This window comes from Rattus rattus, chromosome 1 (assembly GCF_011064425.1).
Source record: "Rattus rattus isolate New Zealand chromosome 1, Rrattus_CSIRO_v1, whole genome shotgun sequence".
NCBI classification, from domain to species: domain Eukaryota; kingdom Metazoa; phylum Chordata; class Mammalia; order Rodentia; family Muridae; genus Rattus; species Rattus rattus.
The window spans coordinates 157,349,373-157,376,709 of record NC_046154.1 but is presented as its reverse complement, the minus strand read 5'-3'; the positions used below and the strand labels follow the sequence as shown (position 1 = coordinate 157,376,709).

Genomic DNA, 27,337 nt, shown 5'->3' with positions numbered 1-27,337 from the left:
TGAGGTTTGGGAAACAACTTTGATTAAAAGGGACAATTGGGTTCAATTGCACACCCGTGCAAACAGTCCAGATTAAAGGATTTTTTCTGGTGCATAAATAACAACAAACAGGATCATATGAAGTGTGGGAGACCCCAAGTACTGGAGAAATTTCTTGAAAATTCCTCAGGATCAGAAGTGGCCACCTCCTGTGGCCAGGCAGGACCCCCAGTGGAGGGAAATGCTGTTGTGCTTGCAGAGAGGAGCCTAGCGTAACTGTCCTCCGAGAGGTTCCACCCAGCAGCTGACTGAAACCAATGCAGAGACCCACAGCCAAACACTGAATGGCAGAGCATAAGGAGTCTTTCGTAAGAGTTGGGGTAGAACTGAGTGAGCTGGAGGGGTCACAGACCACACAGGAAACCAACAGAGTCAACTAACCTGGACCTTTGGGGGCTCCCAGACACAGAGCCGCCAACCAACAAGCAAGCATGGGTCAGACCTAAAGCTCCCCACACGTATGTAACAGAGGTGCAGCTTGGTCTTCGTGTGAGTTCCCCAACAGCTAGAGTGGGGCCAGTCCCTAGAGCTGTTGCCTGTCTGTGGGTCACATTCCCCTAACTAAGCTGCCTTATCTGGCCTCATTGAGAGTGGATGCACCTAACCCTGCAGAGGCTTGATGTGCCAGGGTAGTGGGATACCCAGGGAGACCTCCACCCTCTTGGAAGAGAGGGGGAAGGGGAGAAACTGTGGGAGGGGAGACCTTGAGGAAGTGAGCAGTGATGGGGATGTAAAGTGAATACAAACATATATACACATACAGGGGGGGAAAAGAAAATTCCTCAGGTTCATTCTGATAAATGCCAGCAGTATGAAGGACTGGACAGTGTTTTGCTGGTGTTTGTTTGTTTGTTTGTTTTGCATTATCCAGAAAATATATAGTGCAAGTGAAATGTCATATTTGTTATCAGTAGTCTCATGACGTTAGCTTTCTTGCTGTATCCATGTAAGGGGTGTGCTTCCACATCCAGCATCAGTAAGTAACTTGTTCTTAAGATTTATTTATTTTATTTATGAGTACACTGTGAGTGTTTTTATATGAATGTATTTATATGAGTGTCTTCAGTCACACCAGGGGAGGGCATCGGATCCCATTACAGATGGCTGTGAGCCACCATGTGGTTGCTGGGAACTGAACTCAGGACCTCTGGAAGAACAGTCAGTGCTCTTAACCCCTGAGCCATCTCTCCAGCCCAGTTAGTAACTTTTTAAGGTCCATCGCTGATGTCCGGATTTCTAATTTTTATTGTAGAAAGTTAGCACACTGATCCAGTTAGGTGATGTGGAAAGTGAAACCTTCAGCTTAAAATCATAGGAAAAAAAGGAAAGTATAGTGAATGAATGTTATAAAGATTGCAGAAGAACTACTATAAAAGTCAGTGAATGATGTTTTTATATATGAGGTAGTTTTTTTTTCTTTTTTTTTTTCTTTTTTCTTTTTTTTCGGAGCTGGGAACTGAACCCAGGGCCTTGCGCTTGATAGGCAAGCGCTCTACCACTGAGCTAACTCCCCAACCCATATGAGGTAGTTTTATCTTTTGATTTTGTGTTTTATTTAACAGCCTATTTGTCTTCAAGTATGCAAATACTCATTCGTAGCATTTTGTTCTGTCACTGTGATGGGCCATTGAATTATTTATGAATATTGAGATCAATCTACTGGTTTAATGGGGCGGAGTCTGGTGTTCTTATGTGTGATCTCATTCTTTTCGCTTTTGTTGGTGTCGGGCTTTGTTTCGATTTGTTTCTGATTTAAGCTCTCATTGTGTGTGTAGCATTGGATAACCTAAAATGTGTTGTATAGACAAGGCTAGCCTTGACCTCCCAAAGATCCATCTACCTATTCCTTGTGAATGGCCAACTCGTTATTTTTCGTGAATAAAGAACACCTTTAAATTGTGTGTGGTGTGTGTGTCAGTGGCTTGTGACCATGTCTTCTTGCTCTAGCATACTCAGTTCTCCCTTAAGTCAGGGTCTTAGCCTGGAGGCGGGCTGGCAGTCAGGAGGATGCTGAGATCTACCGAGTGTTTATCTATACTTACTGTAGCTCTGAGGAGCAAAGCAAGCTTGTGGTGAAACCCCACCTTTTACGCAGGTATTAGGGATTGAGGCTCCTGCTTGCAAAGAAAAATTCCCTTAACCCATGGAGTCCTGCATTTGCCCCAGCCCTAAAGCTACTTTCCATTCTGTATTGACCTAAACCTGTGCTTTGATGTGTTTGCTTATTTTTCTCTTTGATGGCTTTGGTGTTTTCTTCTACTTGTCAATGTGTCTTCCATTTTGAATGATTTTCCATTGACCTTTACAATAACGAATGTTAACCTTCCCCTCTAATCAGATGATAGGCTTAAATACGTATGCATACGTACTGGTGTCAGGGTTCTTTTTAAATTTTGCAGCAGGGTTTTTCTTTAACGTAGCTGTGGCTATCCTGGGACTTGCTATGTAGACCAGGCTGGACTCAAACTCACAAACATCTACCTGTCCCTTCCAAGGGCTGGGATTAAAGGTGGGCACCTCAGGCCAGTCTGTTTTGTGCCAAGTTGACATGCAAGGTAACCAGAATACACATTTATGATGCTTTTGGGTGACTTTCATTCCCACCCCCTATCTCTCACCTACCATTTCCAATCCCTCTGCCTCTTAACAAGTTCCTCTCATTTGGGTGATTTTCTTGGAACCGACTACCTTTAGGATTTTATTCATTGGAGCCTGTGGCTCCACTAATGAAAACAATGCCTGCGTCTCCCCTAAAGACTCACCAGGAGCCAATAATGTCAACATAATGGGACGTGGTCCAATGTGTCCCACCATAATCCATGCTGAACTGGTACAGGCCCAGTTGTGTATGGGGCGGACACCGAGCAGTGAACTACAACTACTGTGAGATCGTGATGGCCGTGTCTTTGTCATGCCCAGAATAGATCACTGTGCGGTTTTCCCTTTATTCTGTCTTACACTGTTTCTACACCCTCTGGGCAGTCCCCAGAGTCTTATCGAGGTAGTATAGGTTGTCCCATTTATGAGCCAGCCATCGACTGTCATTTACTCTTGGCACCTAGAGCCATGGGTCTCTGTGTTGACTGCAGGTCACTGCAAACTTCTTGGGCTCAAGGGCAGCTTCTTGGGTTAAGACTAAACGCAGCATTTTTCCGCGGGTATAAATAGATATTAGAAGGCTTGTTAGCCTGCAGGTATTTGGCTATTATCATTCTATACTCCCTAGGACCTCCTCTGCCATAGGTCATGGCTTTTGGTTTTGTTTTCATTTTCTTTTACTGGATTAATTCCCTTCTGTGGAAAAGGTCTTCATTCCATGGGAGAGTATTGGCTACCATAGCATAAGTTGCCACTGTTTCACCAGTGGGCATATCTTCATGGCAGGCTTGTATTGGAGTTTTCCGAGTTCATAACCAGGTAAGACCACTCTTGTCCCTTCGATGCCCGCAGCCTGCATAGCATCTTTAGCATATGGAGGACAGCTCTCGAAAAGTGGACGGCTGGCTCTCCCCACGCGGTGCGTCTGTGGTGTGTGGTGTCATCAGGAAGAACAGTGGCAAGGGTCTGAACTGGTTTTCTTTTTTTTTTTTTTTTTTTTTTTTTTCGGAGCTGGGGATCGAACCCAGGGCCTTTGCGCTTCCTAGGCAAGCGCTCTACCACTGAGCTAAATCCCCAACCCCTGAACTGGTTTTCTTTTAGAGAGAGAGAGAGTCAACTGCCATTTAGTAAGAAGTATACCTAAGCACAAAACACGGCTAGAAAGTGACTCATTTAGAGGATCTGAAAGAAAAGTGAGACTAAAATGAACCTGTGCGTAACTGAGGTTGGGAGGCCTTGGTTGGTAATAGGCGTTTTGTTTAATACCCAAGCCTTTTTAGGAGCAGCTTACTTACCCATGTGTCTCTTTCATATCTTCTCCGATATTTCATCTATACATTTGTCTATCTATCTCATTTATTTGGCTTTTCAAGATAAAGGGTCTCTCCGTGTAACCCTGGATAGCCTGGAGCTAACTCCCCCTCTCCTTCTCTCTGTCTCTTCCTCTCTGGCCTTGAACTCAGAGAGCCTCTTGCTTCTGCCCCTTGAGTGCAGGGATTAAAGGTGTGTGCCGTCATGTCCTGATTTTCTCTATAATTTTTTTTTAAACTTCTACTTTTTAATTGACTTACAGCAAAGTAGGTTTCTATGTGGTTTTCCCGGGTTTATTTTGTTTTGGTCAATGCCCTCCAATCTTCCTACCCTGGCCCTGACCCCTGCCATGTTACTATGTTCTATGCCTCCCTTTCTTAAGAAGTTTCCAATTGAGCCAGATATGGTAGTGAACAACTTGAATCCCAGCACCCAGGAGGCAGAGACAGGCAGATCCCTGAGTTCAAAGCCAGCCTGAGCTACAGAAAGAGTTCTAGGATAGCCAGGGCTACACAGACAAACTCTGTCTTGAAAAACAAAGCAAAACAAAACAAAAGCCATTTCCTATACTAATGACACCCCCTCTCTCTTGCTGGTTGTTGTTTGATGGTTATGTTGGGCCCCAAGAGTTGACCCCACAAACCACATAAACACTGATCTCAGTCAGACAGGGATCATTTATTGATCATTTGCCCTAGGATTGATTTATCAGGGCCACAGACTCAGGACCTGACTGCAACATTGAACCAGGATCCTAAAATGCTTTTTCTTTTTTCTTTTCTTTTTTTTTTTTTTCCGGAGCTGGGGACCGAACCCAGGGCCTTGCGCTTGCTAGGCAAGCACTCTACCACTGAGCTAAATCCCCAACCCCTAAAAGTGCTTTTAAACCTAAAATCCAGAAACGTCTGTGCCAAGGTATTCCACCAATCAGGATTTAGAGATAGGGAGTGGCTTCCTTAGGAACATTTTTTTTTCTTCATCTTTATTAACTTGGATATTTCTTATTTACATTTCGATTGTTATTCTCTTTCACGGTTTCCAGGCCAACATCACCCAACCCCTCCCTCTCCCCTTCTATATGGGTGTTCCCCTCCCCATCCCCCCCTTACCACCCTCCCCCCAATCATCACTGGGGGTCCCGCCTTGGCAGGACCAAGGGCGGCCCCTTCCCCCGGTGCTCCTACTAGGTTATTCCTTGCTACCTATGAGGTTGGAGCCCAGGATCAGTCCATGTATAGTCTTTGGATAGTGGCTTAGTCCCTGGAAGCTCTGGTTGGTTGGCATTGTTGTTCATATGGGGTCTCAAGCCCCTTCAAGCTCTTTCAGTCCTTTCTAAGATTCCTTCAACGGGGGTCCCATTCTCACTTCAGTGGTTTGCTGCTGGCATTCACCTATGTATTTGCTGTATTCTGGCTGTGTCTCTCAGGAGAGATCTACATCCGGTTTCTGTCAGCCTGCACTTCTTTGCTTCATCCATCTTTTTTTTTTTTTTTTTTGTTTTTTTTTTCGGAGCTGGGGACCGAACCCAGGGCCTTGCTCTTCCTAGGTAAGCGCTCTCCCACTGAGCTAAATCCCCAGCCCCTGCTTCATCCATCTTATCTAGTTTGGTGGCTGTATATGTATGGGCCACATGTGGGGCAGGCTCTGAATGGGTGTTCCTTCTGCCTCTGTTCTAAACTTTGCCTCCAGGAACATGTCTTTGTTGTATGTTTGTCTTGTCCCTGTTGGTTGGTTTATTCAACCGTGGCAGGGAACTTGCCTTCCCTAACATTCACGTCTTAGCTTGCTAACCAGGATGTCAGTTATACACATAGTTGACTCTTTTCTGCCAGGTAGGATGTCAGTTCCCAGGGAGGTTTTGGGAATATAAACTTTATTCAACTCCCTACTCAAAATGGAAGTCTGGCATTATGTTGGGATCCATCCCAGGGACAGCTTTTAAAATCAAAAGCCATGGGGCTGGAGAGATGGCTCAGCGGTTAGGAGCACTGACTGCTCTTCCAGAGGTCCTGAGTTCAAGTCCCAGCAACCACATGGTGGCTCACAGCCATCTGTAATGGGATCCAGTACCTTCTTCTGGCCTGCAGGTGTACATGCAGATAGAGCACTCATATAAAAAATAAATAATTAAAAAAAAAGCAAAGCCATGAAAGCTCGTACACAGCTGTGGGAAGTGCTGCCCGGCAGTTGGTTTGGGATGAAGCTTCTTGTGATTAACTGTACAAAGCAGTTCTATCTGACTTCGATTGTGATTGGTTTCCAAGAACACCAAAGCACAGAACCTAACAGAATATGTGCTCAATTCAGGCATGAGGAGGTTTCCTAGCAACAGCACATGAGCGAGTTTCCTTGTAACAATAGTCACAGCATCTGAAATGTGATATTAGGAACAGCATAAAATGGCCGGTTAGAAAGGCAGCAATTGCCTAGGCCTTCAGAGGTTGGTTTTAGCTTGAGTTTGAGACAACATCTCTCTATGTATATGCTTTTCATACTTACATTGTTACACTCTTGACTTCGTGATTCCTCTTCCAGTCATTATAGTGACAGAATGGAGGGCACACCATGATCCTGAGGCTGGAAGGCACAGGTTTCTGATCTGGATCTTGAAGCGGGATGACACAGGCCCTTAATTCAGATCTGGAGCCAGGAAGGCTCACCTGTACTGTGGAGCACACCTTCTGCTGGAAGCCCATAGAAGGACATGGGAGAAGGAGGGGTTGTTTGTTCTTTGCCTGCTTGCTCTCACCTGGCCAGCACATCCACTGTTTCACTGGCATTGGAGCATACAGAAGAGCAGCTGAGATACCCAGCCTTGGGCCTGAGCAGCTACCAGACTCTTGGACTTTCCATTCACAGCTGCCCACTGTCGGATAAATGGGTCTGCAGACTGTAAGTCCTTTCAATAAGATGTGTGTGTGTGTGTGTGTGTGTGTGTGTGTGTGTGCATTTTCCCCCCAAGTTCTGTGACTCTGGAGAATCTTGACTGATACAAGCTGATTTCCCAAATTAAATTCCAGTGACCAACAGTCCAGCTGGAAGAGCGTAGCTGAGGCTTGGTTGGATATGGAGGTAAGTAGAGAAGGAGAGACATATAGAGGAGGCCGAGAGGGCTCAGAGCAGATGGGATCCAAGGAGAGAAAGGTAGTGCAGCTCCTTGTCCCCTTTTTTCTGTAGAAAAGCATAAAAAGCACTTTAAATCATATATCTATCTGATTTTGTATAATTATTATTATACAAAAATATTATATTGCCTATATTTAAAAGAAACTGTTTCGTGTCATTCATGGGATGTGGTGGGACTCCACATATGTGATGTGTGAAAACTGACCCTAGCATGACTTGGGCACTTCTCTTCATCCCACAGCACTGCAGTTTTCCCAAGGGCAGAGTTGTTGTCTGGACTTGGGTGATTGTACTGCAAAGACCTGACCTGAGAATGGGGGCTTCAACAGCACAGCACCTCCATTCATCAGCCTAGCCCTAGTGGACAGATTAGCCACTCAGTGATTCTAGCACACATGCATACATGTACACACACACACACACACACACACACACACACACACACACACACACACACACAGAGCGTGCACACATAAATAAAAGTAATGGAAATGTAAACCAAGGTCTGCCAAGTTAAATGACTAACAATGGGTAAAAATATCTGTTAAAGAATCAGTTATTAAAGTAATATGAACTTGTAGGTACGAATATAAAACAGAATCTGTAGAGGTTCTGTGGTGAAAACTACAGCACATGGACAAAAGAAAACCAGGATCTTAATAAACGAATTGACATACTATGTTCATTAACGTGATGTCTCGGTTCTGCTTTAGGAGGGGCATACCATTCACTCCCACTCAGCCATCGAAAGAAAGGAGTCTTGACACATACGTCATGGTGAGTTTCAAATGCAACACACGGAGGAAAAGACCTGGACTCCAAGTTTGTGTGCTGTACAAACCTACTTAGGAGATGTTGGGGTCCAACATCCCACAAACCACTTGAACACCGATCTCAGTTAAACAGGGATGGTTTGTTGAATGCAAACCCCAAGACAGATTGACCAGGACAACAGCTCAGAGCTGTGAGCTGGACATGAGGGCCAGCTTATAAAGGCTAAAACCACGGAAACCACACTGAACTCATACACTAATGATGGAAGTGCTGCCCAGTGGTCAGCCCTGACTCAAGCCATTTTACACGTAACAGTTCATATTGACCTTTAATTTAAATGGGTCCTACCTGAAGCTCATAGTTGCGGGATTTTTAAGATTAACACACCTCAAACGTACAGAACACGACAACAGGGTATGTGGTCATTGCTCTCAGTCAAGTTATTTCTCTGTGCCAATGACTGGCAGGGATATTACAGCAACAACATGAAATAGCTGGCAGGCATGGAGCAAAATGGCTACCGCTATGCTAGGGGGACAAGCATCAACAAAATCAGACAAACATGTAAGGTAAGGGCTGGAGAGATTGCTGAACAGCAAACTGCTCTTTCAGAGAACTGGATTTCATTCCTAGCACCTAGGTTGGGAAACTTACAACTGCACACAACTCCAGCTCCAGGGTCTCCAGCACTCTGGGCTCCTCAAGCACCATCGGACATGTACACACACACACACACACACACACACACACACACACACACACGACACATGTGCATAAGCTTAAAATATAATAAAACCTTTCTAAAAAGTGTCCCCCTACATAGTCCTTCCTCATCATGCATGACCTCACTGTGTACCAAGGACTGGCCTTGAATGTGAAACCCTCCTGCTCCTTCATTCACAGTGCCAAGAACATAGTCGTGAACTGCCACTCCCAGCTGCACTTGAAATTTTAAATGCACGTGTTGCGGGATAGTTCCCAGAGACGACTACTTGGACACTGGTTTAAATACAGAAAGTCTTTATTAGTCTCTTGGTGGCTACACTGGGAGCTCAGGACTCCAGTATAATCCTGAGCCTTTCCCCAGGATGAGCTTTTAAGTGCCCCCCCACCCCCCAAAAAAGAAAATCCATGTTCTGGTTTGACATACTTCACTGAACAAGAACAGTTAGCCAGAAACAGAACTACAGGAGCCAAAAAGCAAGATCAGCACATTTTGAGACTTCCCAACTATATGGACTTTGATGGATCAGGTCTTTGTTTTTATTTTACTAAGTGGTGCTGTCTAAGTGCTGAGTTTCACAGCCCCGATCGCACTTCCATCATGGAGTCAGTAATGCTAAGGTCTGGGGCCCTGTTATACTAAGAAGCTACGAACCACCCTCCTGGCTACATTTGAAAGTTTAAATGTACCAAAAAGTTATGTCCAATTGACAGCTGCTTGCTCTGAAAAAAAAAGGGTGGGGTGGGGTGGGAGAAGGAGTCAGAGGAAACACTAGTAGACACATTTCCTCAGGCAGCCCCCAAGACCTATAGCTTGCCTGGGATATTGCTTTTCACTCAAACTTTTTTTTTTTTAGTTTTTGTGGTTTTATTGTATCATGGGGCATTGAAACATCTGAACAAATCGATATCTGGGAGGTTGGTGAGGCAACTGCTTTCTTCTTCACTTCTTTGGGTTACTAGAGCAACTTGTCAGTAGATTAAAAAACAAAACAAAAGAAAACAAAACCAAAAACCAACAATCTTTGCATTACTTAAGTCTTTCCAAGGCATGCGCTGGTACAACACCAACTTTTCCTGTCAACTGTCTAGCATCCCAACATCATGCACAATACCGTGGTGACAGATGCGCACTGCGCCCACTCCCACCTTGGCCCCGCTCCTTTGTGTATGATATTTGGAGCATCTGGAGGAGATAGGATTGGGCAGAGGGAGGAGGAAACAGCGTGACTATCTGGGCAGGAGGAGGTCAGCCGGAGTTGTGCAGGGCAAGCCTGAACATGTCATTGGTGCAAACCCAAGCATCGTTGATGTTCTGTAATAGAAACATCTGGTGGAAACCCATGATGGGATCTTCATCAGCCTTGAGCTGGCCTACAACCATGCTGATGATGCAGCTATCTGGTGTAGGCTGATGGTCCTGCATCGTGATGCTATGCTGAATTTTCTGGAGCGGAAGGCTAGATAGCTTCTCCACAATGGCAGCTTTGCCCTGGAATTGCTGTCCTTCCCACGTAGGGCATGACGCATCAATGTAAATTGCGCCTAGTTGGGTTCTGTCGTTATCAAACTGATAGTAATGCTGAATAAAGCTGGATCCAATCTGCTCCCAAGTTGGCTTGTCTCCCATTCTGGAGTCACCCACCTTACTGAGACCTTTGGGGCTGGCAAGATGGCGGCGGCGGCAACCCAGTGCGGTCCTCACTCAAACTTTATTACATAGTCCTTGAGATTTCTTCTGGGCTCACTTATTAAATTCTACCATTAACAAGGTAAAATCCCCCAAAGGGAAACCCAGGTTCCCTGGGAAGACCAGGAACTCAATACGTCCAGACAGCTCTGAAAGTTGGAATCCTTCTCTCGAGCTTCCCAAGTAGGATCACATGCCTGTACCACCATAGCTGGTAAGTGATATTCACAGCCAGTCCCAGCCCTGGGAAGGACTGATCACTGGAGGTAGCAAACAGACTCAGTGGGTGAGACTGTCAGATTAAAATCAAGTATCTCTTTTTATCAAGTTTCCCAAACGCTGCTATTTCTTAATTTTTCAGTTGAATCAAGAAATCTTCTCACGTATTTTCCAATGCCATGAGTATGTATGTATGTATGTATGTATGTATGTATGTATGTATGTATTGACACAGGGTTTCTTTGTGTAACCTTGGCTGTCCTTGAACAAGTTCTGCAGACCAGGTTGGCTTTGAACTCACAGATAGCTGCCTGTGTCTGCCTCCCACGTACTTGGATTATATATGTGAGCCACTACCACTCATGAATGATACATTTTTTTAAAGAGTTACTAAAATGATCATGGAGACTTCACAAATTCTGTACTCAAGGCTACTTTACAGTGAGTTCTCTATAGTGTCTATAAACAATCCTGGGATGACCGAAAGCTTTGCAGTAAGATTCCCTATATCTCCTAGTCACTGTTCTATGTTGGTGAAGAGACACTGACTTATTCCGTGTTCTACTGCTGTGAAGACACACCATGACTACAGCAACTGTTACAAAGGAAAACATTTAAATGGGGCTTGTCTACAGGGCAGAAACTTAGTCTACTGTTTTCATGAGCAGAAGCCTGGCAACATGCAGGTAGGTAGACATGGTGCTGGAGAAGTAGCTTCAGATTTCTACATCTGGATCCATAGGCAACAGGAAAAGAGAAACACGCTTGAGCATTTGAAACCCTAAAGCCCACCCCCAGTGACACTTCCTCCAATGAGGCCACACCTACGTCCAATAAGGCCACGCCTACTAATCCTTGTTAAGTAGCACCATTCCTGAATGATCAAGCACTCAAATATGGTACCATTCCTATTTAAACCACCTCTGACACCATGAAAAAGGCAAGTCTTATATGAAGAAGCATTTAATGGGGGCTGCTTATAGTTTCCGAGATTTAGTCCACTGTCACCATGGCTAGGAACATGGTGCTTGAGCAGTAGCTGAGAGCTATACTAATCCACAGGCACAGAAAGAGAGAGGGTGAGAGAGTGGATCTGGAGTGGGCTCTTGAATTCCCAAAGCCTACCCCTAATGGCACAATTCCTCCAAGAAGGTTACTTCTAATCCAACAGGGTGATAACTTCCAATCCTTCTAATCCTTTCAAACAGCTCCACTTTCTGGTGACTAAGCATTCAAATATATGAGCCTATGGGGGACATTCTTATTCAACCACCACACATGTATGAAGGGTTTCTCTCCACAGTGACTACTACAATGTCAAATGAGGGTCTCTTAAGAACTAAAGGCTTTCCACAGAGCGTGTATAAGGATTTCTCTCCAGTGTGAGCTATTTCACATCTCCACAATGAAAAGAACTCAGAAGACTTTATCACATTGCTTGCAGCTTTTCTCCAGAGGGCTGCTTCCATGTATCTGAAGGGAACTTTTAACTCTAAAAGCCACATTGATTCGAAAGAGTAGCTTTTCTCCAGTATGACTTGTTTGCCATATTCCCACTTTGCAACCTAATCTGTTTTGCTCTCCTTTGGTTTGATTTCTGTGAGAGACTTTTTCACATTATTACACACACCCTTCTTTGTTCTGCTATGAGTTAGCACGTGTCTTCGCAAGCGATATGGAGACAGAAATTCTTTCCCACATTGCTTACATAAATAAGGTCTGTCACAAGCATGAAGTTGACCAGGAAATATAGAGACTTTCCCACACATCTTACACTTATGGGGTCTGACTTTAGTGTGGACACGCTCATGCTTTCTAACCTGATCAGAAGATTGAAAGGCTTTCCCACATTGATTACACTGATGGGGTCTGTCACCGCTGTGGATTCGTTTCTCATGTTTTTTAAGATAACTAGAATAACAAAAGGTTTTGCCACACTGCTCACACTGATACGGTCTCTCACTGCTGTGGATTCGTTCATGTTTTTTAAGATAATAAGAAAAATGAAAGGCTTTGTCACAATGCTTGCACTGGTACGGCCTCTCGCTGCTGTGGACTCGTTCATGCACTCGAAGCAAATAAAAATGGCGAAAGGCTTTGCCACACTGCTTGCATACGAAGGGTTTTTCCTCACTGTGCATTATTTTATGCTTTCGAAGAGAGCTCTTAAAACTGAAGGCTTTCCCGCACTGCAAACACGCATAGGGTTTCTCTCCACAGTGATTTCTTTCGTGGCTCTGAAGGGAGGACAAAGAAGCTAAATCCTTCCCACACTGCTTACATTGGTAGGGTTTCTCTCCGGTGTGCATTTTATTGTGGAACTGAAAGGAACCGTAGTCATTGAAAGTTTTCCCACATTGCTTGCAAACGTAGGGTCTCTCACTGGCATGGATTCTTTCATGTCTTTTATGGTTACCAAAATGAGCAAAGCTTTTCCCACAGTGCTGACACACATAAGGCTTCTCACCAGTGTGAATCCTCTCGTGTGACTGTAGGGAGGTGAAGTAAGGAAAACCTTTCCCACACTGCTTACAGACATAGGGATTCACACCACTGTGAGTTATTTTATGTTTCTGACACTGACTCCAAAATGGAAAGGCGCTCCCACACTGCTTACATACGTAAGATTTTTCGCGGGTATGAGTTAGTTCGTGTGTTTTAAGGTAACGGGAAACGGGGAAGGCCTTCCCACACTGCTTACATACATAGGGTTTCACACCACTGTGAATTTTTGTATGTCTCCGAAGGGTAGCAGAAGTACTGAAAGTTTTCCCACAGTGAGTGCACACAAAAGCCGTCTCACAAGTTGGATTCATCTTATGTTTTGAAAGGTAAACTAATCGAGCAAAGCCTTTCCCACACCGTTCACACACATAGGGCTTTTTTGCACTGTGAGTCTTTTCATGTCTGTGTAAAGAACTAGGATCGGTGAAGTCTTTCCCACACTCCTTGCACACATAAGACTTCTGTGCACGGTGGTCGTGTTCTTCAGACCTTTGATCTGATCTGAGGCAAGAAAGATCTCCTTTATGGTCCTTATTTTTGGAAGGTTTCTCTCTGGTGTGAGTGCTTTTATGTATCTGCAGGGACTGAGGAGAAATGGAGCTGTTCCCAAACTCCTGAGCTTTATACAGTGTCTGTCCATGTTCCTGGCCGTCATTAGGTTTGTGTCCTACCGGATGGTTCAGCGGCACACCCAGAGATGAATGACCAATTTTACCTTCTTCACATAGGGCAAGTCCTGGACAAGAATTCAGGTTCACAGACTGCCCCGGATTGTAGCTGACGATTTCTGCACACTGATGACTTTCCTTATCTTCATTGAACTTTTCCACCAGTTGGCTGCTGCAAAACAAATGAAGAGGACTTCATGACTAATAACGGTGCTCACCAATGACTGAACAGAGAAATGTGTCATGTTACATGGATCACATGTGGACTGCATGCTTTCCAAGGCCACTGAGAACAGCTAAAATAGAAACAATGACATTCAAAGATGGTGGGGTATATCTTCTCCAGAACATTAAATATTCACATAGCATGTCAACACAAATTTCAATCCATCCTTACGGAACATTATGGATGTATCAATTTGATATGTTATTGTATCGATCAAAATCATCTTCGTTTTTTAAATACTTGCATGTCTATGAAATAACAACAATTAGTCCTAGTAGATAAGGAAATTCTATTTTCATTTCATTTGCAAAATGTCCCCATGGCTTGTGGATAAATCAATTCAACATTAAGTTTAAAAAATGTGTTCATTTACTGTGTTTGTGAGCGCACACGTATACTGTGGTGCATGGGAGGTGCTTAGGACAACTTTCAGATGTACTGTTTCCTTCCATGTCAATGAAGCAGGCTTTCTCTGAGAAGTGCTGGGATTATAGCTAGGTCCTGTTTTATGTGGGTTTCGAGAACTGAACTCAGGCCATTGTTATTGCAAGGCCAGCACTATTACTGACTAAGGCAACAGTTTGCTTCCTTTGTTACCATTATGAAATGATGAGGTGTATCCTGTACAGTTTTCTGTCAACTTGATACAATGTAGAATCATCTGAAAAGGGGAATCTTAGACTAGAAAACGTCTGCATTAGATCCTCTCCAGGCAAATCTGTGGGGGCATTTTTGTTACCAATCAGTGTGGGAGGGACCAGGCAACTGTGGGTGGTGTCACCCCCGAAGCACCAGGTGGTTCTGATTGTACAAGAAAGCAGGCTGAGGAAGCCCTGAACAGCAAGTCAGTAAGCACTTTCCTCCATGGCTCAGTCTCAGTTCCTGTCTCTCAGCCCTGACTGTACTGAGTTCCTGTTTTGGCTTCTCTTACTGATGGTCCGTGACCAGGACATGCTAGACAAATAATCCCTTCCCTCTGTCTACATAAGGGAAGGTTGAGTCTCAGGTATTTTGTCAGCTTGACAAAACCTAGAGTCATATGAAGGAACTTCAACTGAGTAACTGCGGTACCATTTTGGCTTGTAGGGAAACCTATGGAGATTTTCTTGATGGATGATTCACATGAAAGGGTCCAGCCCACAGTGACCAGTGCCATTCATGGGCAGGTGGTCAAGGAGTGTATAAGAAAGCAAACTGAGCAAGCCAGCAGGAGCAAGACGGTAAACATCATTCCTCATGGCCCGTGGTCAGTTCATGCCTACAGGTTCCTCTTGAGTTCGTGCCCTGACTTCTCTTGATCATGGACTGCTAACTACAACATGAAATCCACCTTGTCCACCTCATGCTGCTCTGGGTCATGGTCTTGAGCACAGCAATACAAATCCAAACTAAGACATTTTGTATGGCATAAAGTTTGTATATGTGAACCAAGATAACACATCACATGTGACATCATCATAGTCAAGCTGTTCTCCACATTGAAAATGGAAACGTGGATGTGTGAAACACAACTTTTGGAGGGAATTTTTCTTGAGATGAAATCGATTTGATGCTTAGTATCAAATGTATCTTTTACTTCTTTAAAAAAAAAGCTCTTTTCTAAGAGCACTCTGGAATATGGCTATATCTTGCGAAAGAAATTACCTTAGTTTTCTCCAGAGATTTTCATACTCATTTACAACCATCTGATTGTCCGACTTGTTTCCTAAAATGTAGAACCAGAGAAATAGTTAAAAATTACTTATTACCAAAAAATTACTAGGTAGCAGGTAAGTTCATGGTGTAAATGATTCCATCTGACATAGTCACCCCAGTTCCTTTTTCCATATTCCAATTCATACATCAACACTGATTAGTTAGAAACACTGGTCCTTGGTGGACTAGAAAAACCAATGTCCATGTGTACCTATAGAAGCCAGGTTCCTCAGGGTTTCCTGCATCACATCTTTGTACAGCTCCTTCTGGGATGGATCCAGCACAGCCCACTCCTCCTGCGTGAACTTCACAGCCACATCCTCAAAGCTCACTGACTCCTGAAAGCACACGCATACATTTCCAGGAAAGTGAGCCTCATGGCACCACAGACGTACACAGAATTAATAAGAAGGTGACATGACACTGTTCCACAAGGGTTCAAGTTGTCCTGGTCATCACACTCTACTGCTCATACAGACCAAGATGCCTTCCCCCACTCACAAATGCTAAAGGTAAACTGGAGCTTTCTGGGAAAGGAACATCAAAGAAGGACGAGCTCTTGTGCAGAGGACTGTGCAGTTCCTCCTTCTGCACTGCATCTTTCTAACAACTGTCACCCCAGGTTCTATTGTCTACCACCCACCATGATCAGTATCTGCTGTCCCCAGAACGTGTGTGCTTAGAAATGCTGGGCACCCTTGTGTTCTGCTGGTATCTGAGAACTGAGATCTGGAGGGATTCCTTCCCACCAGAGCTGTACAGAGTGAGGTAGACTTCTCAAGACAGTTGATGACAACTACACCCTAGGTTTAAAACAGCAACATCCCCTTCTCTCATGGTCATCAGAGGGACGCTATGTTCTTAGAACCCAACGTATTCTCTAGATGAGTCTACATCATTTGTGTTGACAGATACTACCTGTGCATCTGTTCAAAGCCTTGATTTGGTGTGTATTGTGCATGGAGCGTGAGCATGCCACAATGCTCTTCTGGGGGTCAGCGCCACGTTGTGGGAGTTGGTTCTCTTTGTCCAGCTTAACAATGGTTCCTGAGATTTCGGATCATCAGGGTTGCACAGCACATGCTTTTATCCCCTGAGCCAACTCAGCAGGCCTCTAGTTAATACTTCTTACAATTTGTTGGGAACAGGGGCACAACTTCTGTGATTGTACTAAATGACTATGGTGGAATGTATGTACCTGGGCTCTCTGTACCGTCCTTAATCAAACAGCAAATGAAAGTCGTGACAAGCAATTTATCTGATTTATGTCCTACTCTGCTTTCTAGTGCTACGATAAACCACTATGATCAAGAAGTTAATACTTCGTCTTACAACCTGTTAGGAACCTAAAACACGTGTTCTTGCACTCAAGGCAGATATTAGAAAGTCTATAGCCAAGTTCTTTAGTTTGCCCCGAGTCAAACAGCAAACAGGACTCATGACAAGCAATTCTCCTCAGTAGTGTCCCATTTTGCTTCCTGTTGTCTGACATATCACCATGACCAAATGGAACTAAAGCAGAAAGTATTTATGTGAATTACAGGTCACAGTCGATCACTGAGGGACACTAAGACAGGAATCTCAAGGCAGGAAGGTGCAGTCAAGACCTGAACCTTAGAACACGGATGAACCACCGGCACTGGTTTGCTGGGCTATCCTTTCTGTTCAATCCAAGGCCCACATGACCTAAGATGTCAACACCCACAATGGAGTAGGCCCTCCATCAATCAGCAATCAAGAAAATGTTCTGAAAACGTGCACACAGGCCAAATTGGTGGAGCCAATTCCTCAACTGAGATTCCCATTTTCCATTTATGCCAAGTTGACAACCTACTGAGTCATCTCACCGGCCCTGTCAGAGAAGGTCCACCCCCACATCCCCACGGTCCTATCCACCACAGGAATAGCATGCACGTTGCTGGCATATAGAACTTCCCACTCAGGTCTCTTTCCACCGAGGTCACTCTGGGGCTTCCTGCTGTCAGAAGGAAGCTCTGCCCCACCTGCCTGGGTTCTAGATAAGCACCACAGAACTATCCACACTCTGGGTGCCTCAACTCCACCCGCGCCTGCCCCTCGCTCAGCAGACTAGCTATTCCCAAGGCTTATCTGCGTGCTCAGTTCATGTCAGAGGCCTGAATCCACCCTGTCACGGTCTCACTCACAACACAGCTGTTAGCTCTCTGATTCCTTCCATACTGATCCACACCAACTCTAAGCCAAGTGTTTCTCTACTACTGCAAAGCCAGTGTTTCTCTGTTAATGCAAAATGGGTTTTTCTCTACTTACACAACCTGTCAAAGTTACTTAAGATTTTCCTCCCTGTCCTATCTTGATAAATAATGATTTTTACTACTTCTATTAAGTTATGGTGTGCTCTATTCAGATATAACAAATCAATATGGCTATCAATCTTGTCAGAAATCTGCTAATTAAAAAACACATTAATATATTTACGTTTGTGACAGACCAAATCTCCTGAAATTGAACAGTTTACCTCACAAGGTCTCAGAAGATATGAACACAGCTTCAAGACTGTGCCTGTATTGTGCTATGATAACCACTGAGAAACATAGTGGACAAAACTAGATACCCTCAGAGTCAAATGGCTTATCTAAATCAAGTAAGTCATTTCTCATGTCACACGTATCCATTCCACAGAGAAAAAGACTCTGAGTCGTCTGGGTTTGAAAGCCAGACTGACTCCGTCCAGGTTGCCATGAGCCCACGGGGAACGGTTGGCTGACGGACTCTGTCATTTGTTAATAATACACAACTGCTAGATTATGGTTTATTCTCCCCCAGATTCTGACTACACTGACAGCTAAGGTACCTGTAGCTTGACAGCTAGAAAACGGACCTAACTCCTTTCCTAAACTCGTCTCTAGGGACTAGTTCAGATGTCAGCTTTCCCAGGTGTAATCGGTTACTTCCTCCCCTAAACTCGGCTTCCACTGATTAAATGCTTCATATTTCCCCTTCTTGCTATGCCACTGTCCTAACATTATTCGAATTCTTACAAATTTCCCTGATTCTGATAAAACAGTCCAGTATCCGAGACAACTATAATCGCAAATTCTTGTTCCTTTTGCTCCACAAAAAGCTTATCTTAAAGACTGTCAACATTGTTAACTCGTGTTGCTAACTCTTTTGTAAACTTATAAACTACAGGAACCCACTCAGATCTACCTCTCACGGACCAAATAGACTCCACCCAGAAAAGAAAAGTACATCTGCCTAAAGTTCCCACTGACTACCTATTCCAGAGGTGGGCTTCCTCTGGGTTTCAAATGTACAGCTAAGAAAAAAGATTTTCTTTCTCCCAAACATGTTTAATCTTATTCTCTACCTATAACATATATGTATACATATACATACATACATATATACATACACACACACACACACACACACACACACACACACACACACACACACGTTTCAGCATCTTGTCAAGTCCAGGTGTTTACTACGTCTAGGACAGCTCCAGAGAAGCGGCCTCCAGATGCTCCAACCTTCCCTGTGTCTACAGATGCTTCTACTGGGCCTGTTCCTTCTGACCTATCCTCACATGGTTCCACAGACCCTGGACAACAAGAAAACAGACAACTCTAAGACTGGACAAACATCCCCATACCCACTTTCTTAAGTTCCCCAGAGACACGTCACCCCCAAAGCAAGCAGGAAGTAGTCAGAGATCACAACGACCCTATTCCTGCTCCACCATTACCTTTTTTATTTTTCTTTTTTAATTAAAACGGGGGAATGTTAGCATTCTGTCTAAGCTCTACCCTACAGTTACCTGGCAACAGCCAGGTGTGCCTGACACTCTAAAAGGGGCTGCTTTCTCTCTTGCTCCTGCTTTCCTGCCCCCACTCTCTCCCCATGAGCTCATGGCTCTACTTCTCTAATTCATTCTCTCTCTCTCTCTCTCTCTCTCTCTCTCTCTCTCTCTCTCTCTCTCTCTCTCTGCCTTTACTACCCTCTTAACTCCCCTCCCCATGCTCTGAATAAGCTCCATTCTATACTATACCGTCTGTGGCTGGTCCCTCAGGGGGAAGGGATGTTTCAGCATGAGCCCACAGAGGCATCCCCTTCCCCCATACCTCACCACACCTCCATAGAACATATCCCCCTTCACTTTATCTTTTTATAAACCCAGCAAATTATACCAAAGCCAAACAGTTGTTGTACGCTTGTAGAGACAAGGGTGGGCTCTGTGTCCTGGCGTCTAAGTTTTCTACCTTGTTCCTATTACAACTGATGCTCTTCCCAGGACACATTTCAGATTGGGACTTAAAACCTAATAACGATCAACTTACCGTCTAGCATAGCATTTGACAAACAGCTCTCTAAAAGCTTTGAGAGAGATGTTCATGGCAGCTCTAATACTGTCTGCCTGTGCCTATATCATTTTATTGCAAACCCAGTATCGAATTTGCTTGTCAGATGAGTGAGTCCCGATAGAGACAAGGCTCAATGGCATCCTCTGCTCTTGCAGAGGACCTCAGTTTGAATCCCAGCCGTTAGTGGCTAACTAACGCTTGCAACTCAGTACCTTCAGGAAATCCAACACCTCTGGCCTCACATTAAAAAACTAATGATCATAACTCAAAATAATTAGACAAAGTATGTGAGTCCTCGCACAAACCAAAACTCCGAAATTACTCCAAAGTTTTTCTAGTTTATAATTGTAATTACAAATTTAAGTGACAAAATCCTGATCTTGGAGCCCTTCTGGCTTACGCTTGGCCGCCAGTCCTTGTGATCCACAATGGAGAACCAGCACTGAGGGCATACAGTGTTCTGTTCTCTTCTGATGTGCCTCTGAGGTGAGTGCTTGCTGTAGGTGTGCGGATGAGAGTGTGGCGGACTCAGAGGCCAGATGAGACCTGGAGTTGCAGGGAGCTCTGAGTCACCTGATGCGGGAGTGGGAAAACGAAACGAAATCTGAACTGCTCCTCTCCCAGAAATCAAAATAGAAAAACTCAATGCTTGCCTCTTGAGAGAAACAAAAACTGTGGTCTTCACATGATAAAATTCAACAGAGCCAGAGATGGTGGTACACGCCTTTAACCCCAGCACTGGGGAGGCAGAGGCAGGTGGATCTGAGCTTGGGTTCAGCCTGCCTGGTCTACACAGGGATTTCCAGGTCTGCCCGGGTTATACAGAAACCATGTCTTAAGTTACAAACAACAAAGAATAAAGTAAAATTCAAACAGACGTCAAGAAGTGCACGCACTTGGATGTGGTGGCGTCTTTTTGACCATTATCACATTGATCCTTGTCTTAGTGTTGATGCTGTAAAATGGTCGGGGCAATCCCTCACCATTTAAATAAGTAAGCCAGCTCTGGTATAGAGGACACAACCCTCTAAATTGAAATGCTTGCCCTAAGCAGGTAAAGAAGAAGTCAAATATCCAGAAGGAGTAAACTTGGGGTGCTGGAGAGTTTGCCCAGAGGTAAAGAGCACTTGCTGCTCTTGCAGAGGCTCGGGTTCAGTTCCCAGCACCCACATGGTGTTCCACAACCATCCACTTCTAAGGTATTCAACACCCTCTTCGGATATCTCAGGGCACCAGGCACACATGTGGTACACATAGACATGTGAGCAAAACACGCGTACACATGACACAAAATAAATAAATATCTTTAAAAAAGGAATAGAAACTTGGAAGGATGTAGCACTCTCCTGCCAGCAGTATAAAAGAGTGAACATCTGCTGGAAGAGATGTTGGGACTGTGGCTGCACAGACGCTGGCTGAATGGAAGAGGTCAAGAGGGCAGTGGCCAGGAGTCTTCACCTGTGTTAGGGTGGGCCGTCTGGTGATGTGGCCGCCTTTGAGTTATCTCTGCCGTTTGGAAGGAGGCCCCCTCCTATGTCAGTAGCCCCAATACATACACTCATTGGTTCATCAACTGGACCCTGGTACAATCGTCCTTTGTACTATTCTGGGCTCCTTGTGGTGGTGAGTAGATGTGTGGGTTGTGTGAGTGTCCCCAGGATAATTCTGTCACAGACAGCTCTAAGGCCAATCCGTGGTGGCTCTGTGAGGCCCCACTACTCCTCCATTCCAGGAGAGGGACAGGCTTAACTCAGGGAGTCTCTGTGTTTTCTTTTCTTTTCTTTTTTTCCTTCTCTTTTTTTCAGAGCTGGGGACCGAACCCAGGGCCTTGCGCTTGCTAGGCAAACGCTCTATCACTGAGCTAAATCCCCAACCCCGTCTCTGTGTTTTCTACATTCCACCTCCACGATATCAGCTTCTTACCTTCCCTTCCCTTCTGTTTGCTCATGTTTAGCACTGTTTCCAACTCCCTAAGAGAGAAAAGGCCTCAGCAGCTAAGCTCTAGGGAAGTCTGTGGACCTGCCACTAGGAGCCTTCGCCTATTGCAACACCCCTTTCAAATCTAGTCATGACCTACCTCCATCACAATACGAGCACTGGCTGCTCTTCTGGAGGACCTGAGTTCAATTCCCACAACCACATGGTGGCTCACGACCACTTGTAATGGGATCTGATTCCTTCTTCTGGTGTGCATGAAAACCGAGCCCTCATATGCATAAGGTAAATAAATTAAAAAAATTAAACTTAGAAAGAAAAAAATATAGCCAGGAGTACTGCCACAGCCGTTAATCCCAGCACTGTGAAGACAGAGGCAGGGAGATCTCTTAAGTCAAGGTCAGTCTGCTCTACAGAGTGAGTTTCCGGATAGCCCAGGCTACACAGAGAAACCTTGTATCAAAAAACCAAACCAAACCAAACCAAGGAAAGTGACAATTACAATTATGACAGAGGCCAAGTCCACTCAACCCTGCATGTGGACATCTCTTGTCAGGGAGTTCGGCAATGTCAGGAAGACTTGGAAAGTCAGAGCTTTGTTCCTAGATGTAAGAACTCTGCACCCAAGGCCATACAGAACATACAGGAAACATCCTTTAACTCTGTGGCGCTCCTAGGAAAAGCAGGCACCTCTGGGTGAAACAGAGACAAGGTAGAGAACGTGGGCAGGGACTTCTCTAGGTCACTCTGCTGTGCAGAATGTCACAACTTCTGTGACTCTGGGACAGAGCTAGCCTAGAAGAGTGTCACCTTGTACAACAACCATCTTGACCTGATTTGCTACACACAGAGGATCAGTACCAGGAAAGGGGGACTGTTTACACAAGTCCAGTTGTTCACACAAACAAACAACCACGATCTGCCAGCACACCAAGAGACAGTAACTGTATCAATAAGTAACAACACCTGAAGATATACCAGATCATGCCAGAAACGCCAGACACAGGAGCTCTGGGACCACAACAGATGGAACCCTCTTACCTGAGACTAAAAGACCAAACTGTAGCAGGTTCATGAGCCATGGCCGGGTCAGCTGTCAAAAGCCAGCAAACTTGTCTACTCCTGGATCACAATGTCTTCCTCCACAGCCTTGCTCCAGCAGTTTCTTCATGGCAAAACATTCAGCCCACTTCTAAGTCACCATCCGACCGTCTGCCCTCCCAAGGGGCATTTGGCATCCCTGCACCTGCACTGGTAAGACTGATCTGGTCCCCTGCAGTCTCCCCCCTCACCTACCTCAGCTCTCTGCCTGTGCCCCCAGGACAGCCTCTATTCTGCAGCCTCTTTAACCATTTCCTAGCCATTTGTAATCTGTGCTGTCGTCTCTGGTTGTGTGAAGTGTTCCCATGTGATCTGCTGCTACTGTTAGTGATTCACACTGGGATAAAGGCTGGGTGTGGTAGAGCACATCTTTCATCCCAGCACTTGGGAGGCAGAGCCAGGCAGATCTGTGAGTCCAGTGCCAGCCTGCTCTGCCTACACAGGGAGTAGCAGCCGGCCAGTGCCAAACAGTGAGAAGCTGTCTTAAAACAAACAACAAAATTTTCGACAAATGGCCAAGCATGGTGGCATGTACCTTTTAGCCCAGCACTGTGGAGGCCAGACAGGCAGGTCTCAGAGTTTCAAGTCAATGCAGTCTATATAATGAGTTCTAGATGAGGCAGGGCTACACAGTAAGACTAGTCTCAAAACACAGGTTAAAAGACTGGACTAAAAAGACCTTGGCCAGGAAGAAAGGAAAGTCAGGCTTCTATAGCAAATTACAACCAATAAAACAACAATGCTGGTGAATTTGAGTATTCAATAAATTTTGCCATTGTAGCCTGCCTGGCAGAATTGAGGATATTCGGGGTTTGGTTAAGAGCATTGACTGCTCTTCCAGAGGTCCTGAGTTCAATTCCCAGCAACCATGTGGTGGCTCACAACCATCTGTAATGGGATCTGGTGCCCTCTTCTGGTGTGTCTCAAGACAGCTACAGTGTACTCATATACATAAAATAAATAATAGTTAAAAAAAGAATTGAGGATGTTCTAAAGACTCTGAAACAATGGACCCCCAAAGAAATGGGCATTTCTTCAGGAAGCTCAGGCTGAAGGAAGGAGTAGAGGCCAATTATACTGGGGAGCTTGTTTCTCAGAAAGGGACCTAACACCCTTTTTTCAGTTTGTCACATCCCCTAACAGGATGAGACTGAAGTCCATCAATGGTGGGTCAGTGCAGGGCGGGACCACAGCTTGACCTGGACTGTTTGCATCTGCACATCCCTGACCTCTGCTTTACTTTGATCTCACTTCAGGACCTTGAAGGAAGACTTAGGGGTCTCCCTAGATTTCTTTCTTTCTCTTTCCAATGTGCAGAAACAGAATGGATAGTTTCCTGCTTTCCATTATTTGGCTTAAAAAAAAAACAAAAACAAAAACAAAACTGGTTTATTGACAACAGGTGTCTGGGTCTGACTTGAGGTACAGGTTGGAAATGCTAGCTTCAATAACACAAACATGTCTGTCTGTTGCTGACATAACAGGCTCTTGGAGGTCACTGTGAGATAAATGAGGTTAAGGTTTGGCAGAAAGGGAGCTGAGCTGACATTCATTGGATGAGTTACGGAATCAAGACTCAGGCAGCCATGTTGAAGCCCTGAAGGGAGAAACTGCCTTCAGTTCTGGAGGAGTGAGGGTCTGGTTCAGTAAGGTTTGCAATAAGAGGAGTACGGTCCCTGTGATGTGACCTAAACCTAAGCACCGGCAGAGAGAAAAAGGAAGTAATAACTGATAAAAGACAAAAGCTACGCGTCTAAGCCACCGTGCATCCTGACTTAAGAGAAGGGAAGGCAAAACCACAGAAGCGTGGTTTTCCCTATCTTAACTGCGGCTGCTGTTCAGGGGATTAAAAACCTCAGGTCTTGAGGAATTGAATCTGGCTGTGCAGAGAAATAGCCTACCCCCTAGCCATATAACCATTGTGCTTCACTTGCAGCAACAATATACCCGGGTATCTAAAACAACCCTTCCTGGTTCCAGTCAAACCATAGAAAATTTGCCGAAACTTCTAGTGGCTACTTAAGTAAACATACCCCCAGTTCATGTCCTCCCCGCCCCGTGCCCTAGTCCCTTGTGAGTGTACTCAACCTTCATCCCGGAAAAGAGCCCCTCGCTGTTCCAATCAAGTGGTCTCAGCTCCTTGAGACCGCGTCTGGCTGCTTCTCTGCCTTGCTTTTTTTAAAACTGAGAGTCACAGGTGCTCTGTATAGTTGCGCCCTGAGACACTGAATGAAGTATGGCGATCTTTTAGGGCGAGAGCGAGGCAGTCATAGGTCCAGTGTCCTAATCTTCATCTTCCACACAGATTACACTCCCCCACAATCCCGCACAGGAGCCCCCACTTACTCCTAAGGCTCCCTCACGACCCTCTGCCGACACCACCCAGACCGCAGAGACTGGGGATGCTGGTACCCATCTGTCCAGAAATGCTGCGCACTGAGCAAGGGACAGGACAGCAGGCCCGGCTCCATTACGCCGGACCCGAGCAGCCGGGCCCAGCGAAGCCAGAACAGACTCAGCTGCTTATGGGAGGTCTCGCACCCATTCCGCCAAATTGCAGCATCCTTACCCCACCCCAACCCTCTTACTCCCACGCCATCCCCATCCATCTCGGATGCCGGGTGCCACGCACGCACCATTTCCAGCCTCTGGGTGTCCTGGTGTCCGCCAGCCGTTCCTGCCTTCAGTGAAAGCGACCTGATACCCAGGCCTGGGATCTAGGATCTACTTCCAAAGAACACACATGCTTAATGTCCGTGGGAAAAAAGACATAGACCTGATGGCGGCAGAACGCCTCGCCTACGCAGCTAGCGTTTCGTTGGCCAGTACACGCTCCGTGATAGGCCAGCGAGCCCTCGGCCCGCCTCCCGAAGCCGGAGGGGCGGAAGATGGAAGTTTTACTAGGGAAGGTAGAGATCAAATTACAGATTTCACACCTCTCCAAATCCCAGAATCCTGCTGTCACCCATTCAAGGGGAAGGGGGGGATGGGCCCCCCATCGAGCGCCAGTAGAGGGTGCTGAAAAAAGCTCAAGGGCGTGAAGGCAATTATAGATCTTGGGGTTGGATGGGAGACTTTTTTTTTTTTTTTTTTTTTCCGGAGCTGGGGACCGAACCAGGGCCTTGCGCTTGCTAGGCAAGCGCTCTACCACTGAGCTAAATCCCCAACCCCGGGAGACTCTTCAGAACTACAATTGGCAGCTAAATCTGCCTTTCTACTCTTTGGTTCTTGTGGTCTCCTTCAAAGCCGATTTCAAAGACTAATAGCTTTCCAGGAAGAATGCAGGGCTAGATAGACATCTTAGCGGTTAGAGCCTTCGTTGAACTTATCTGAAGTCCTGGGCCCAGCCCTTGCCGCTCCCTCTCCATGCTTGCATCAGAAACACAACAATAACAAATCCGGAAACAAAATGCCGTTCTGAAGTATTTCTTTTTTAATTTTGTTTGTACACACACGACTGTGTCTGAGAAGGTGAGAGGCTTTCGGGTGGAACGGCGTTTGCCATCCATGCTGCTGTACCAGATGTTTCTCTTCGTTGTGGTTAAATAAATGCTGGGGTTAAGATGTTGGGTTGAGGAGCTGGGAACATAGTTCTGTGATTAAGCATCTGCGGCACTTGGGCAGGACCAGACTTCTGCTCCCAGCACCCGCCCCTGGCAGCTCACATCTGTAACTCTAGCTTTAAGGCATTGTTAATCCTGAAATTCGCCAGAAAAAAACGGCTCCACCATTTTGGGCCAAACTTGAAGCAAGGTTTATTAAATATTAAATACTGACCAAGAGATGGACTTCGGACAGGACCATTCCCTGAAATTTCCCATCTAAGAACGGCCTCAAACCAAGTATTATAGGGGCTCATTAGGGGAAATCTATAGGCTACTATACTTCCCCATGAGACTTTGCTATTTCCCAAAAACTACAATTCCCAGCAAGCTCTGAAATTGCATGATTTCTGGGCAGGCTGGGCTTGCAGGATGATTTTGCACATTACAGTATTTAATGTCTTCTTCTGATCTCTGGGGATACTTCACAAACATGTCCATACTTACTCATATACGTAAGTAAAACAATAAATTTCTAAATGTTAGGTTGAAAATAGAGAGGTTAGGGACAATGAAAAAATAAATAGGAAAGCTTGCTTCTGAATAAGAGATTGCCAAACTATTAGGAGGTAGAGGCATGTGAATCTGTGAGTTTGAGACCAGCCTGGTCTACAAATCGAGTTCCAGGACAGCCAGGGCTATACAGAGAATCCCTATCTAGGGCAGGGGGGAGGGCGGGGGGTCAGGGGGAGGCAGAGAGAGAAACTGAGATTGACTGTGAAACTGAGGACATCAGGCAAACAAAGCCAGTCTTACCAGTGTCTGGCATGTATGAAGCT

General features: G+C 45.3%; 2 protein-coding genes across 4 annotated transcripts in view; both read right to left on the bottom strand.

Moving 5' to 3' along the window:
* Positions 1-9,580: 9,580 nt before the first annotated feature.
* On the bottom strand, positions 9,581-11,305 carry LOC116906847 (nuclear transport factor 2-like). The gene has a single exon (XM_032909745.1). It carries the CDS (start codon positions 10,199-10,201, stop codon positions 9,821-9,823), a length of 381 nt encoding a protein of 126 aa, XP_032765636.1. The 5' UTR covers positions 10,202-11,305; the 3' UTR covers positions 9,581-9,820.
* Positions 11,306-11,427: 122 nt separating this feature from the next.
* The window catches only part of LOC116906684 (zinc finger protein 878-like), a 33,945-nt gene continuing 18,035 nt past the window's right edge, over positions 11,428-27,337 (bottom strand). The window contains exons 1-4 of one of the 3 annotated variants that reach the window (XM_032909485.1): positions 25,593-25,752; positions 15,786-15,912; positions 15,524-15,584; positions 11,428-13,825 (exon numbers count right to left, since the gene is read on the bottom strand). In XM_032909485.1, the coding sequence (XP_032765376.1) occupies positions 12,046-13,825; positions 15,524-15,584; positions 15,786-15,912; positions 25,593-25,595 (1,971 nt within the window). In that variant the 5' untranslated portion in view covers positions 25,596-25,752 and the 3' untranslated portion in view covers positions 11,428-12,045. Of the gene's footprint in view, positions 13,826-15,523; positions 15,585-15,785; positions 15,913-25,044; positions 25,504-25,592; positions 25,753-27,337 lie in introns of those variants that run through there. The other 2 variants (XM_032909479.1, XM_032909493.1) reach the window with 2 other exon arrangements.

Bases quoted from the DNA above. Each gene is read 5' to 3' on its own strand.
- LOC116906847 (XM_032909745.1), bottom strand. From the start codon at position 10,201: ATGGGAGACAAGCCAACTTGGGAGCAGATTGGATCCAGCTTTATTCAG.